General features: G+C 42.0%; 1 protein-coding gene across 2 annotated transcripts in view; it reads right to left on the bottom strand.

Moving 5' to 3' along the window:
• Positions 1–16,522, bottom strand: part of lrrk1 (leucine-rich repeat kinase 1) — a 65,255-nt gene that overhangs the window by 10,364 nt on the left and 38,369 nt on the right. For both annotated transcript variants that reach the window (XM_046391259.1, XM_046391346.1), the window contains exons 20-30: positions 16,048–16,226; positions 15,864–15,961; positions 14,643–14,814; positions 14,377–14,546; positions 13,870–14,009; positions 11,176–11,491; positions 6,828–6,997; positions 5,619–5,822; positions 5,393–5,532; positions 5,082–5,219; positions 225–419 (exon numbers count right to left, since the gene is read on the bottom strand). In XM_046391259.1, the coding sequence (XP_046247215.1) occupies positions 225–419; positions 5,082–5,219; positions 5,393–5,532; positions 5,619–5,822; positions 6,828–6,997; positions 11,176–11,491; positions 13,870–14,009; positions 14,377–14,546; positions 14,643–14,814; positions 15,864–15,961; positions 16,048–16,226 (1,922 nt within the window). The remainder of the gene's footprint in view (positions 1–224; positions 420–5,081; positions 5,220–5,392; positions 5,533–5,618; positions 5,823–6,827; positions 6,998–11,175; positions 11,492–13,869; positions 14,010–14,376; positions 14,547–14,642; positions 14,815–15,863; positions 15,962–16,047; positions 16,227–16,522) is intronic.

Raw genomic sequence — 16,522 nt, 5'->3', positions numbered from 1 at the left:
TAATGACCCTGGCTCTTTGTGGTGGTGGATGAGAATCCATATTTATACTGGTGGCTGAGTATATATTTTAATGTCTTTTCAGGGTTCTCCAGCTTATCCACTATCTAAATCACAGCAGTAGATTCACATCAGTCTATTCCATACCAAGCAAAGTGAACAAGGAAACTAGTGTGTTTTGGACAAAATGAAAAAAAAAAAAAAAGTGTGAATAAGCAGGCCTTCACCTTCTCAGGCTTGGTGTCCCAGCATTCAATCAGCATGCTGTGGAGACAGCAGAACTGAACCTCTTCCAGACTGCCTAGCACCGGCCGGATGCCTTTGGAAAGCTTTTTCACTATCTGAAGCTGGTGTTGTCCTAGTGCTGGCCTCCGCCCGGACACCAGCTCATACAGCACCATACCATAAGAGAACATGTCTACCTTTAAGAGATGATGATAAAAGAAAAAAAACAAAAAAACAAGGAACATCAAGGACAGGTTTCAGTTACATCTCACAAAAGCCCCCTGATTTCTGTGCAGTGTTGTCACACATGAAAGAGACTGTGGATTAATGTGGCTGAAGTTTGATTATGTAATACAAGTCAGGAGTGTAAATGAAATAATGAATACAGAACAAAGATGAAATGGAAATGACTCCTGTGGAGGGTAAAGTTAATGTGAATATGAGGAATATAGCAAAAAATGATCACGCAGTCACACAGAAATCCTTAGAAACCCATCAGGCAATCATGGCATTCCATGAAACTAGAAAAACAGGTGTAATCCATATGTGACCGAGTGTTTCAAGTGTTTTAATAGCTGGAGGCAAACTATAATGACATACTTATCAGCAGGTCAATATGGGGGAGGAGGTGAATGGCAGTGATTGCTTCACTTTTACTGATAATGATAATGGAGTCATTGATTGACATATTAGCTTGATATTAGCTTATCCTGGTCTCCTCTTATCTTCTGGAGCTCATTCATCTTAAAGCTTTTAAAGCAAAGACGGACTCCAATTTTGTTGCCTCTTTTCTTGTTCATCACCTCCTTGAAACCCATATCTGAGGACAAAAATACCTGAGTGCATTCCTGTCTCTGAACACTCACAGATAGTGACTGGGGGATTCAGCCCCTGTGAAGATTCCCAGAATAACTGTAGAGAAAAACAGTAGTGTGATGCCAAAAGCACTCAGCTACTTCTGTGGTGACATCACTTTGTAGTGACTCCAGATATACTGGACTGTGGTATGTTATGTGGAACACCATGGCGTATTCATATAAGGAAATCCTCCTGCCCTCAGTGTGACAACCACAAAACATAAGCTATTGTATTATATACAGTCAGTTTGTGGAGCGTGAACATGGCCTTCACAGTACTGGCCAATTGCCCAGACGTAAGGTCAACGATCATGCATCACTCAAACCAGACAAACTCTTCAAAATCCTAATAACAAATCACCTCGTTGGTTTTGCTGCTGAATTCTATAAACCACTTTCCCAACTCTCCTGCGGAACGATGTCAGAAACATCGTCACGTCATTGTGATGTGCAATATGAACCAATCGCAAAAGACTACCTGAAACGCTGCGCATGAGAAAGGTTATTTTATTTAAGTCAAATGTTCAGCATTGGAACATTTGACCTGTCAGATGGAGTCCTGAAAGGGACACACATTCGCGCCACTTGGGCAAGAGATGAGGTCTCAGCTAACTGCTGGTTACCCTCAGGTTTACTGGTGTCATTTCAGTGGTGACTGCGAGGTGCACCAGCATGATGGCTGAGGAAGGACAGAAAATTTGTTTACTTATCTCAAATCATACCGGCATCGCAATGTTGAACAATGTTATCACACATCGCAGACCAACTTGAGATGCCTTTCTACTCACTAAGACTGTCTGTTGTGGATCAGGTCTAATAATCCTTGGTTCTCTTCTTTTGAAAACTGATTTACGCAGGTCAGGCTCTAGTAGGTTTTCCTTGAATATTTTGGACTTGATTTGCCTAGCTCGGACACTGTGTAGCCAAAGTGTATGAGTACAGATCGTTGTTTCGACTTTCATGTTGTCTTTATTTCCCATTTAGAGAAAACTATTGTTAAAAAACTGACATGATGTCGTGCAAAATTAACGCATCAACATTCCTTGTACAAATATAGAAGCCCCTCATCCGTATGAGAACTGAAAGAATTCTTTTATTTTTAAACCAGATTTAATGAATGGTGGCAGTGCATACTACAGTGTATCTTCTCATTCTGGCTGTGCTTTCACTCATTACATCCTAATTCTCATCACTCAGCACTGCTGAATTTATCCAAGCCCACAAACACTTACAGTGTATTGTCCAGATTCTCAGCTGAAAAATACGCACACACAGCTGCCAAACACTAACGGCCATTTTGACTTACTTTCCTTTTATACTGCTAAACCCTTTTACACCCTCCTTCATTTATTCTCTTTCCAGCCTCGTCTGCATCTCATTAGAACAGCCAAACCACATCACAAAGTCAGATTAACACCCAGGAGAAGAGAAAAGGAGCTTGATTTGCTGAGATCAGCGGGCTTTGTGCAAGAGGGGCTGATGAATGGAGTTGGAGGCTTAAAGATATTTTTCTCTGCTCACCGCAGAGGCAATGGCTGGTAAAACAGTCAGCCCTATTACAGCTAGCCTCCCTGGGGAGAGGAGGAGCTCAGAGCAGACTGCCATATCACACTAACACAACACTAATCTGTCAGCAGAGAGCACACATATGCATTGAATTCATATATCACTGGCCAGAGCAAGACCAATGACCTGCCATATGCACAGTAATGTGACTATTTTCTTAATTATACTACCAGTACAATTCAATATACTGTCCAAATAGTGTAACTGAGACAACAGTATAATGTAAAATTACCCCATTAATCTGGTTTACAAGTGACAACCCTTAAAATAATCATGAACAATTTTGTTAACCAATTGATCTTTTAATTCATCCAGTGTTTCCAAGTGTGGTTATTGTTGGTGGCCCTGTTACAAAGACAACTGGATTGCTTTCCATTTCCCTCAGAGTATCTACCAACAACACAGGACAAAAGTGGGATTTTACTGTATTCATTCATTTAGTCTGTAATGGAGACATGAAAACTGATACAAATTTTCTGTGGGGATTTCATGCCTGTGTGACACGGAGGTCAAAAACACTGAAGCACTGAATATCTACTTAAAATTTTCTTCCCTGATATATTTTTGAAGGAAAAGGTCTTCTTGTAAGGCTGTGGCTTTCGAGGAAATTCCTACCAGCACTATACCAAGTCCTCGACTGCAGTCGGTTTTTGGGGAAATTCGATTTGTGTGGATGCCAAAATAGTCACTATATGTGTCACGCATGTATCTTTTCTTTCTCCTTTGCCATCAAAGCTAACATATGGTAACAATCAGACTTTAAAGCAACATGCTGCAGAGCGGAAGCAGCTAGTCAAAACAATCCGTGAACTAACTGCAAATCTTCTGCAATGGCAAGTAAAATAAACACTGAGGCAGGGGAAACACCTTCTGCTCAGCCATCAGTGGATCAAACTAATTTAAGCACTTAAATGATCACCTCTATTGTTACGTCAACATATGTCCCATGTTGGGATCGGGTGCCTCCACACGTGTTCATATGTGTTGGAGTTCTGAGCGGCAGATGGAGGATGCGGCGGCCGTGACAAACCCCTCTGGAATAAACCCAGTTGAGCTTGTTTTTTTTCTTTGTGATAATCCTTCTCTCTTCAGTTTGGAATGCATAAACTAAATAAGACTGTTCATAATGTCACGGAGAAAGGGGACATTATTAACACTAGCATGAAACAGAGGACGCCTGTCTCTTCAATTGTCTTATTTGAGCCCAGTAAATACGATAATATTTAAAACCTAATGTTATCTAAAGCTCTCGAGTAGATTGTATTGTGTCTTGATGGTGGCATTAGAAGAAAACTCATAAAGAATCCAAAATGGCAAGATGTACATTTCTTGACAATCTGGCCGTTTGTTATTTGAAGTACTATGTATATCACAATTTGATATTTGTTCTGCACAGATACATACAGCGCATACAAGTTTTGACCTGATGGTGCAGCTATAGGTTTCTATAGGTTTATCTATTTATCTATTTAAATATATGTGGTAATATTAATCAGCACACAATATTACCTAATTGCATTATTGTACAGTGTATGTCTGTGTACAGTATGCACAGTGTACCTTCAATACATATTACAGTTAGGTAGGCTCCTAGTGTTTTTTTCTAAACAGACATAATTTTAGTTTCGTTTTTGCAATATTTCTTTGTGTTTGCTTCTTCTCTTTGCTTTGCTTTGCTTTTCTCTCTTCTCTCTCTCTTAAGTGTCCTAATTTGATTTTGTTTTGACTTGTAACAATATCATTTCTTACATAATTTGTTGGGCCTCACACATTTTTACTAATGAATTTTCAAATCTTTTCCATGACTTGTCGATAATATCTCGCCTCATTTTCATGACTTTATTTATGTAGTTTAAAATAGGTAGGCCTATTTGGGGGTAGTGCGCTCTGGTCTGAGTCCACATAATGGGTTTTGGACACGCAGGTCCATCTGTTGGAATGCCTTGTTAAGGCTTTAGTTGAACATCACTACGTAACTAGCCTGCCTGGTAGGCACACTTTGCTTCCCCAGAAATCTGGCTGTTATTCTGCTGTTGGCAAACACAATAGTTCTGAAAAGCTGATGGAACATCACTGGCGGCAGTAATGGATTGGTTGAGTGTCTTTCGAAGATGTGTTGCAGCTATACCAACGTTTCTGTGCTGGTAGAAGCAGAAAGACCAGATTTTAAGTGATAATTGAAGTATATTTTATCTTAATAGTTTTTTTGTTAGGAATTTCATTTGTAACGTGAATTTAGCTGACTGTTAACACTTAATGTGATGGAAATCTGCAAGGTAATTTGCAAACTGCTTGCCAACAGACAGATCACCAACTTTACAATATGCCCCGTAGCTAACTGGGGACGGTGCATCACAATAAGTCTAGCAAAGACACAAGATTCATAAAATGACAATGCATGTAACATAATGTGGGTTAAAAAGAGGAGGTCAGTACTTTCTCATCATAAACGATGCCTGGTCGGACCTCGGGAGCCTGATAACCTGGTGTACCTTCCACCCCCAGAGCCCCCTCGTGGAAGGATTGTCGAGAAATGCCATAGTCAGACAGTTTGATGTTGACTGGATTCTGCACCTGGGAGAAGACAAATTCAACAACAAGCTGAACCAAATGACAGAAATAGCAAGCCTGGCTTTGTTTACGAGTCAATTATGTATTTATAATATTTGAATGCCTGTTTCCGTCTTGATGAAGTGTGAATGTATGTATGACATGTGTGGCTTTCTTATAGCAATTCATACACAGACCTCGAGAGACCACACCAGAATGTTGTCAGATTTGAGGTCACAGAAGATGATGCTCTTCCTGTGAAGGTACGCCAGTCCTGTGGCAATCTGATAGGCTACTTTGAAGGTCAACATGTGACCAAGGGGCATGTAGCTGGAACCTACAATAACAAAACATAACTTCATGTTCCACTTACAGAGACACAGACTTTAAGACCTACTTCATGTGGGAATTCACACAACATACCTTTGCCTTTGTGCTTCTCTGCCAGAACAGTGTTGAGGCTGCCCAGGGGGGCTAACTGCAGGGCAAAGCAGAGCGGATGGATGCTGATGCCCACCAGAGAGACAATGCAGGGATGCTGGAGAGAGTGCAACATACTGGCCTCCTGGCGAAATTCAGAGAAGCTCCGACAAGCATCTGCAGACTGCAGATGTTTCACCATGGTGTCTGAGGGGATGAACAAAGGAACAGGAGATCAAGACACAGCACTGACACTTACACAGCACTTTCTGAACAGCCGTGTGTACAACCAGGAAACACCAAAGCAAGACAAACTGTATCATAGCCGATAATGTAAAAAGGCAGGGCAGGGCAGATGCAAGCTTATGCAAATGGTGCAGTGCAGTGGGCGAGCAGCTAGCCTAGCTATCCTGCTTAACGTCAATCGAAACCCACGCTGAGTGTTTGTTTCTCTCATCCCACTTTAGAGACAAAAGGCCCTGGGTAGAAGGGCAAGATTTCCTAAAATTAGTATTCAAAATACACATCTGACATTTGAATAGTACTCATTGTTACTATTTAATATATATATATATTTCTGTATGTATATAGCTACAATGCTAGCTATTATTAGCAAAGTGCAGTGTACAAGATGTTCAGGTAACAGCTTCTCATTTTAGGGGGAGGTAACCACCACAGTCACCCTTTAAAATGACAAATATCAAAACAGATGTTGCTGATTAACTGTGTGAAATTCCAAGAAATTCAACGACTCTGTTGTCCGGTTAGCGTTCTCTGCAGTTGGTGTTTGGTCTCAGACAAAGACCATACTGGAGGTGAGAGCCTGTGAACTGAGGGAACACCACTGTGCAACCACGAGAGGATGGAGTGTGTTTTTGCAGTTCCAACAAATCCACCAAAGCGAAACATCCTCTCGCCTCTGGATCACGTCACACAAACACTTTCAGGAGTTACTTTTGTCCTGTTAATCTTTTAATGATCTCTTATCAACAGTTAGAGCCAAAAAACCTCGATGGAGGCATCCCTAGTACATATTATAATTGCAGGTAATTTCAATAAATGTAGTGGTTTTGTAATACAGACTTTCAATGCACAGACAATCTAAATGCTCCTTTGGGAGCTTTTTACATGTTTTTTAACATTAAAAAACTGGGTTGGATTTAGTAGTGATGCCAGATGGTTCCAAAACAAAAAGAAGAAATGCCTCTGTACCTGTGTCGCTGCTGATGCTCTGCTGGGGACACTTCTTGAAGTGGAAGCGTTTGATGGCCACTGGCTGGTCACGATATCGTGCTCGGTAGATGATGGTCCCACTGCCTCCCTGGCCAAGGATGTTATTCTCCTCCTCAGAGTACTCCAATTGGGCCCTGTCCATAAAGAGCCTAAAACACACACACACACACACACACAAACTTTTTAATGTATATATAGCTGTCTTTTCAACTATGTGTATAAATACTACTGTTGTTGAAGGTCCTGACATTGATTTGGGGACAAAGACATGGCTGGATAGCTAGCTAATCTTGCTGTTAAACATACGGTCAAATCATATTTACTATTTGTCAGCCATACGCAAAGGTACTGACTAGCAAAATGTTAGCTTCCTCGCTCACAGATGAGACAGAGCTGAGCAGAGTACAAATATTTCCGGGTGCCGAGTTGTATCTAAAGTTTCATCCTATATACTGGAGAAGTGAATGTTTCAATTGTATGGGGATGGCAAGGATTTGTCCAGGTGTTAGTCAAACCCTGAGGGATTATCGAGGAAACGCTGTTAAAGTCTAGAGTCCAAGAGTGTAGTATAGTGCTTAGTGCTTAATGCTCCATCGTCTGCCATCAGATTTTGAACAAAAGGCTGATATTGGACAAAACTAATTGAACTAATCGCCACTCTTTCACTGGCATCCAGCTATCTTACATTCTTTAAGACCTAGAGTACAAAACATTTGCAGTTGTACTAATATTTGCAGAGGCTGTTTAACTGTTGCAGCAAACAATTCCATGGCTCTGTGCTATTTGAAAGAGGCACAGATAATCTTGCACAACTGACCACCCACGCCCCCACCCCCAACCTCGCATAAACACAGTGTGTGCGCAGTACTTCATGAAGTGTCTGTGCGTGTGTGTGTGTGTAGGACACAGAGACAGGCTGTATATTTGTTCCAATAGTTAAAGGAGTGGCGGTTACCCTTGAGCCCTGACAATAAATCAACAGATGTTGTCACTGGAAACAAATCAGCTGAAAGTCATTATACAGCCAAAACCCTTGAGAGCTGTTGACTGTCAGTGCGTGTATATGTGTGCATGTGTGTGTATGTGTGTGAGTGTGTAGCAGTTACCAAAAAGTCAACGAGCACGTCACACTCTGAAGCTTAGGGAAAAAACTAAAAAGCTAAAATTCTCATAATGTATGAAAATTTGACCATTTGGTGAGGATAACAATTATTACAGCAAAATAATCATTTCTGTTTATAAATCTCTTCTCATGTGACCAGTCTGATGAGGTCCTGTGTCCTTCCCCTGACAGGTCAGGTGGGGCCTAAAGGTTTAAGGCTCAGAAAAACATCCACATGATTACCCGAATCCATGGTTTCCCCAGAGAACATTGCATTGTGAATATGTGATACATTTTATTTATTATCATTTTAATATTGTGACTGATAGGTTTACGTCCTGAACAATGTGATTCAAAAAAAAAACAAAAGAAACATTATGGGAACGTCTCCCTCACAGCATCAAAAACCTTTAATTCACGTGCACCTGATGTGTGGGCCCCAAAACATTGTGTCCTTAGACCTGCAGCACGCCCACTGTGAGTCCTGCCCGGGTCCAGAACATGTTGGTCCGGCTCTGACTTTGCAGGAGGTGTGCCTGTTCTGTGCTCGGCTTCCTCAGGCTGAGAAGCAGTAGAGAGTGGATACTTTCACTGCTACAGCTGAGGATGTGTGGCTGGTACAGGAGTCATGCTCGAGCCAAGGAGACGCTGGACATGAATCATCAATTCATGGTTCACCCTGAGGGTTGCCCATAGATCCACTCATAGATCCAGCAGCTATGTCTCCCTCCTGCACTCCCAGCACTTTGGACAGGTCCAGCTGAGCGGTCTTGCTCCTTGTTCAATCCTCCACAGGAGGCACCACGAAAACAGAGTAGGAGGCAATGATGGTGTGATGTCATTAATGTTGTGTCTGTTTTAAAACAAAACACAAACTTTGTCGCTTAAAGAGCGTGTTCCTGTAAAAATCCAGTCCTGGCCCCTGAATCGATTCAGCCGCAGCTGTAACATACACATCTTCCACACTGTGCGAGCAAACAGTCGCTAACCTCTTGGTTGGCTGGTAGCACAGGTAGCACTCTGCCACACACTATCAGCCCACAGGTGTTGCCATCATGCAGCGTGTGGACAGTGGACACGCCTCCGCCTGAGCTCAGTGTCTCCCATCGTCATCTTTTGGTGTGTGTGAGTGTGAAGGCACCTGAAAGTCATGCTTATGACCCTCTGTCTCCTAAACAGCAAAATCTTACTCCTGCTGTACGTACCTCCTCCCCAGCAGAGCCTGGTTGGCAGCTTGTGCATAATGCAACCTCGGGAAGCTTGCCCTCAGCCCTTTTGGTCCAAGGCTTGCTTTGTTGTTTTCTTGCTTTCCTCATTTCCAGTTGTCTTCTCCTGCTTAGCTGAACAGCCAATCAGAATGATTTGTCTCTAATGGGCTTTGCTGTCGATTCACCACGGTCAGTTGATCGAAAAGCTGCCAACTAGTGCCAACAATGCAGGAACACCTGCACGCCACAGATGCTCCATGATGTTGCCAACATTGGCCAATGGCCAGCTGTTGACTCTGCGGGGCAGGGCCCTTGGGCAGAGGCTGGACCTCTCCAAAGACAAATCTGAGGAGGAAGTCACATCTCATCTTCTGCGTGCGGGGTGTGTGCTGTCTTTTTACACTGCGTGCACAGCTGTTCCCAGCTTCTGCGCTACAGGGAGCCTTCTCAGGGACTTCCCTTGTCTACACGGCACTTGTCACGCTGGCTGTGTGAGACCATTTCACAGGCTTTTCTCTCCTCTACAGTGGACACTCTGGTGGGCATCAGAGCACAGTCCACCAGGGAATCTGTACAAAGCAATGACAAGTGAAGACACTTGCACTGTGGCTTCTTGGTCTTCTCCTTGTTCCTTCATCCATTTTTATGTGTGGGATGTCTCCCATTTCTCATTGTAGCACTCTGCACTGAGAGTTTTGTCTGAGTAGACTGGTTTGTCTGCTGCCTACTCTCTGCCTCTCCCCTGCTTGATGGCATATGGAGATATGTTGTTTCTCCTACTCTGCGCCATGCTGGACTGTTTAACTATGTAAGATTTGTCCTCACTTCCTCATAGCAGTAGGCTTTATTTGTTCCCAGCGTTCATCCCATCATGGAGAGTTTTAAACATTCTACTATGCTGAACCATCAGGGCATATGTCGGTTTTGAGATGCATCATCAAGCATGATGCCTTGGCCCGGGCAGGACAGACTGTGGATTTTACTTTTTGTGCAGTGTGTTTGTGCTTGTGGTACTGTACAGAGCCAGTGTGGCACTGACTAAATCCTGCTTTGCCTCTATCCTGCAAGTTATAGTGTTAGAAGGCAAAGCCTATACAAAATAGCAAGTTAGTTAATTATCATAAGTCCAGATTCCATGAATACAGGTGCAGCTCTCAAAGGTCTGAGCTCCACTGGCTCCATGGAACCATGAGTGGGGCCCACACAGCAGGTGGGCCTGGACTAAAGTTTTTCCGTGATGTGAAGCCACGCAAGGAATTAACACACTAGTGATACTCAGAGTCTGAAGTTAGGGTACCTAAATAACTTGTTGTGAAATTACACATTTTCACCTAATTTGTTTGTTTTGGTTACAGCATGTGTATGCTAATCTTTCTCATAATACATTGATTTTAAGCTTCTGGTACAATAATTTAACTTTTTCCATCTAGCCAGCCATGCAGTCAGTGTGTCAGATGACTGAAAAACATCTCAGACACATTTCTTGTTATATCTTAAATGCAACAGATAATAGTCAGTTATAGCAACTGTTCACACAGTTTGCCAACCACATCGTGAATGTCCCACACGATACATATCTGAACATCAATGAATACTAGTAATTCCTTTATTTTTAAATTTGGTCTAACAGATCTAATGCATTACTAGTGCTTTAATAGACAGTAAGACAAACAGACTGTATAGCAGATTAGTGTGACAGCTTCAGGTTGGAAGAAAGATTTAGTATAAGCACTATTTTTAAAATCAGCTTTACTGTTGAAAGCATTTTTCTTCTTAAATACGTGGAATGGAAAAATGTTTGTTGTGGCTTTAACAGTACAAGGCATGATACTGATTACTGTGTATACATATACCTTATTAAACACACAGCAACACAGATTCCTAAAGAGAGCTTTGCCACCTTCAACCATTGCACCTTTCCTGACCCCATCCACACCAAACATTCTCTGACATTAAGTCAATAGAAGCAAGTTTCAGTCTGTGAAATGAAATGGTTGATTAAATGTTGAGAGGTTACCGTGAAGGGAAGTCCGTCATGAAGAGTTCTGGGACCAGCTCCTGAAGGCTGACTGGCTGGTCAGGGTGCTGAGGGCAGCTGATGTGGTCCTTCTCCACTGCAGCCAGAACACAGTCCTCCATGTTAAAGTAATGAACCCCTGAACCCCCTCCTCCTCCTCCATCCTCATCTTCTCCATATCCTTCTCTCTCTTCGATCCGGCTGGGCTGGCCGGCTTGGTTTTTGGCCTGCTTCTGTTGGCCCAGCGAGGCACAGAGGGGACAGGGTGCGTACTGCTCTATGAGGAGACTCCCATCACTTTCACTGGCTGTCAGAGCTAAAGGACACAAGGACAAAACAAATGTACATGATCTGTTGCTCACTGGAGAACTGAAAATTAGACTTCCCTCTTTGCTTTTATAAAATGCTCTTCAGGTTAATGTTGTCTGAGAGGACAGAATGCCAGCAGTTTCACTTTTTGAAATACTTATGTATAGATATAAATGTATTCCTACACTGAAGGTAAATACTTCTGAAAGCAAAAACTTCATTTTAAGCACTACAAGAGACTGACAAAGATGTTGTAATGTAATGAGCTTTCTCCAGTCATCGCTTTGACATATAGAGTGCTTTCTTGTCCACTCAGTACAGAATACACACATCATACAAATCTGATTTTAGCGAAAACTCTCTGATAGCAGATCATTTCGTGATTCTGTCTACAAGAACACAGTAGTACTTGAAGGATATGAGCAGCATCTCTGAAATAATGTAAAAAAAAGAAAAAAGTCTGTCAGTTTTAAACTAAAAGTCAGCCTTTCAACCTGAACTTCAGCTCTACATAGGTTTTTAGCATCAGTCAGCTCATTGTCTTGGTTTTACAGATCCCAAATTCAGGGATTTGGTTCTCATTAACGAACAGATGCAGGCAGCTGAAAGATCTCTGATAAACACACTCTTCTCCTCCCCAGTAACAAATAGCAGACAGACAAGATTAGTGCCTATCTGGGTAATGTAGTGGAACATTTAGCAGATACAGAACAAGATTTTTTTCAGCAATTGGTGGATTCTAAACCAGAGCTAGATTGTGCAGAGCTCCCCAAAATACTGTCTGATTGATTGTCTTGCCTTGTCTGAAATAAAGACCATCACTGCATGAACTATTAACCTTTGGTGAGAAAGAGAAGAAGCAATACATTAGATAGGAAAAGCTACATATTTAATGTATGGCTGATGGTTTTATTGCCATGCTGAAATGTGTTCTGATTTGGCTCAACATGTTACAGTGATCACACTGAAGGTTCTCGTTGCAGTAATTAAACACAGCAACATGTTGCAATATCTTGTACAATGCATGAGAACGAGTATCCCAAAGGTGGTAGCAACTACATACAGTATATAGACAAAAGTACTGGGACACACCTCTCTATTATTGAATTCAGGTGTGGTATGGGGTTGTTTTTCAGGGGTTGGGCTCGGCCCCTTACTTCCAGTGAAGGGAACCCTTAATGCTTCAGCATACCAAGACATTTTGGACAATGCTATGCTTTCAACTTTGTGCCAACAGTTTGTTGAAGACTCTTTTCTATTCCAGCATGACTGTGCCCCAGTGCACAAAGCAAAGCTCCATAAAGACATGGCTGGATGAGTTTGGTGTGGAAGAACTTGACTGACCCACACAGAGTCCTGACCTCAACCCCATCAAACACCCTTGGGATGAACTGGAACAGAAATTATGAGCCAGGCTTTATGGCCAACATCAGTTCCAAAATCTTGTGGAAAGCCTTCCCAGAAGAGTGGAAGTTGTTATAGCTGAAAGCTGTCTATGCATTTAGAATGCAATGCATTAAAGTCTTTGTCCATATACTTTTGTCCATATAGTGTATCTGAGACCTTTCTGCTTATTAAAGGGGGTGAAGCACTGCTACTTGTCAAAGCACAGAGCTTCTTTTGAGCAAACATACCAACTCCACAAAAAAATTCAATATTTTATGCAGCGCTGAACTGGACCTCTTTGATTTTTTTTCCTCTGTAAATCCAACATCTCTGTCAGTTTTGTCTTAGATATAAAATATTCTCTCGCTAGGGGTGGTTTCTCTACTGCTAAAAAAAAATGAAATTGCTTGCTGGATACAACGGTCCTTTTACAACATCTGTGCTGCCCATAAGTGTAACAGTGGATTATTTATGGATCAGGTTTTCTTTAACTTGCTCTGTCAAGTAATGTGGTTTTGGTATGACTCATGTGAACATCATAATTATAAGTGTGAGCTCCAAATATAAAAGAAAAGATGTCTGACAATTCCTGTTTATACTGGTTAGTTTTTTGGATTTTTATATTTGTATCTCAAACAGTTTTATAGTGAGTGACTGATTAATATTGTTGCCAATGTGTTTATTTTTTGAAACAGATATCAAAATAAGAATGTTTATTGGTAATGAACTTACATTACCAATAAACGTTATTAATACAAATGCTTTTTGGGCAAACTTGTTTTCTTCATCTAATAAATGAGTCAAACTTTAAAGGTAAAGACAAAGTTTTACAAAAACTCAAATCACCAAATTAAATGTAGAATGATATCAATAAAACTATGTAACCTTGATCAAAGACTAAGGCCACAACACTAAGAATCTGTTCAAGCAACATGTTTTTAAAGGTGGTTCTCAACAGCTGGGTCACTGGTCCACACACAGTGAGAGCAGCGCACTGACCAGGGAACCACTGCTCGATCAGAGAGGTGACGTGATCTGTGATGAAGGCCATGGCAGAGAAATCTCTCATTTCTGACTGGCAGATGATCTTTATGCCTCCGCTCTTCTTCCTCTTCCAGTTGACATCCGATGACTCCACGCTGCAGAGACACAAGCCTGTCACCGTCTCATTCAAAGTTCCATCTGAACATCTCATGTGTTTCAGTTGCTTATCAGTTGCATTTATTTCTGCTGAATTTCACTACAGAGAGTTTAACCTACTCTTATAATTTTGTACATTATGCTTCATAAGAAATTATATGACTAACACTCAATTTCCCACAAATATTATAAAAATTGCCGCCAAAGCTAAAAATATCACGAGTTTAAGACATTAAGATGCACATACCACTTGTTCCCAATATTCAAAACCTTCTTTACAAGACCACACTTACCAAAAATCCTTTCCTCACTCATTAAGCATTTTCTCTCATTTTCAGCCCCCTTTCTTGTAAACACAATTCTGACCTGAGGTAACCTCCATCAAAAGTGACCAGCAGCCCTTCCTTCCAGTAGATGGTCTGGCTGCGTCGGACTCTGAAGGTGCTACAACGGCTCCTCTGCTGGGTTCCAGCAAAGCTGTAGATCACAGAGTTCCTGTTGCGCTGGTTCCTGGTGTTTCTTTTGGGCTCAAATGACTGCATAAACACAAAATTTTCAAGCCACGAAAGTAAAAACCTTAAAGTGTCTTAGGTACAAAAAGGTGCATGATGAGAATCTGTTGGTTTCAGTACCTGCAGGTCCATCTCTGTGAGGCTGATGAGCATTCTGGCGATGAAGCGCTCCCAAAATCCAGCAGGTACAAAGCTCATCTTCACAAGGCGCTGCAGGGTGTTGTTGGTCTGCTGCCGAAAGCCATGGATGTCTACAGCTGGCTTGTAGGGAAGAAGGTGTGGCAGCAGATAGCTGCGGCAAGAGGACAGGAAACGTGGAAATTTTAGGGGTGTGTGTGCTGCTTGTATCAGGTTTTTTTCTGTTGCGAGTCTGTTGCTTTCACATCAGCTACTAATTTGCTCATTTTAAGTGGTACCTTGTGAATTGCTTCCTGCTGATAAATTAACTGTTAGGTAGGATATGGATGCTACACTAAATGGATTGGGACACTGGACCATTACACCAACAGGGATGTTAATGACATCACATTCCAAATACACAGACAGCTTTGCAGCTCTAACAGCTTCCACTCTTCTGGGAAGACTTTCCACAAGATTTTGGAGTGTTTGAATTTCTGCCCATTCATGCAGTAGAGCATTTGTGTGGTTGGGCACTGATGTTGGATCAAAAGGCCTGGCTCACAGTCTCCTTTCCAGTTTATCCCAAAGGTGTTTGATGGGGTTGAGGTCAGGACTCTGTGTGGGCCAGTCAAGTTCTCCAGTCAAGACTTGGAAGCATAGCATTGTCCAAAATGTCTTGGTGTGCTGAAGCATTAAGATTTGCCTTCACTGGAAGTAGGGGGCTGAGCACAACCCCTGAAAAACAGCCCCATACCACACCTGCACTCTATAATAAAGAGGTGTGTCCCAATACCTTTGTCTATATACTGTATGTAGTTGCTAAGGTGTGAAGTGTTTTCTGTGTGGCAGTTAGTTTGCTGGGTGATAACTGTCTGTAAGGTGATTGCCACAGTGTTTTAGGTTGTCACTAGAGGAGTGTGTGTGTGTGTGTGTGTGTGTGTGTGATGGTTGCTGGTTCATTTCCAGCTGGGTGTTAAGTGGGTGCTATGGTGATTCTGGCTGTTTGCAAGGTGCATGGGAGGGGATTCTGCATGGCTAGCAGTGCTACATCTTTTGATGGCATAAACTGTACAGTACAAAAACTGTGGGAATAGAAAAAGATTTCCTAGTTTGGGACCTCTGCTATACTAAAAGAATAGCTAGATGTGTGCTTATGAAGCAAGAAAAAAATTGCAAAATTTACAGAAACTGAGTATTCGTATCAATTAGACAACAGTTTACCTGTTGTTGGCCACAGGGAGAGCAATCTCAAACTTGGTAAGAAACTGGAAATACTGCTCCTCTGTCTGCTGCGTGAACCCCGTTCCTACCAATAACATCTTCAGCACAGGAAATCAGTATCATCAATCACACATTAGACAACTCAGAAAGACAAAACGGTAACTTCCCTGAAATGTAAGCTCACCCTGAGGTCCTCAGCTCGGATAACTCCATTCCTGGCTACAGAGCGAGAGGACTTGAGGTGCATGATCCTCTCTAGGCATTCCGATAACCATGCAGGACACAGGAAGTAGAGAGTACACAGGCCATGACTGGTGTCCGGAAAGTGCAGCAGGGTCCCCGTCTCGATCAAGAAGTTGATGGCTGGATGTGGTTGCATAAAAAGAGGAGAGTGATCAGAGCATGCATTACTTCATGAACGCTGCAGTCAGGGGTGTAATCTTCAGTCTGACAGCTAAAAACAAAATACACAATGTGTTGTGGAGAATTTGGAGATGTTTAAAGGCACCTTTGACAGAGCGTACTGCTGACTAATGAAAATAAAGTGATGAGCAATGTAGCACATTTCTTTTGCTGCTGAATAAGCAAAGCAATAGAATTATGTTCTTAACGAGAAACCTGACTAACAAATAGTTCTAAAATCATAAAGACCGTGATCT

Source organism: Scatophagus argus, chromosome 1, assembly GCF_020382885.2.
Source record: "Scatophagus argus isolate fScaArg1 chromosome 1, fScaArg1.pri, whole genome shotgun sequence".
Lineage (NCBI taxonomy): Eukaryota > Metazoa > Chordata > Actinopteri > Scatophagidae > Scatophagus > Scatophagus argus.
The sequence above is the reverse complement of the archived record's forward strand: the minus strand, read 5'-3'. Positions and strand labels throughout refer to the sequence as shown.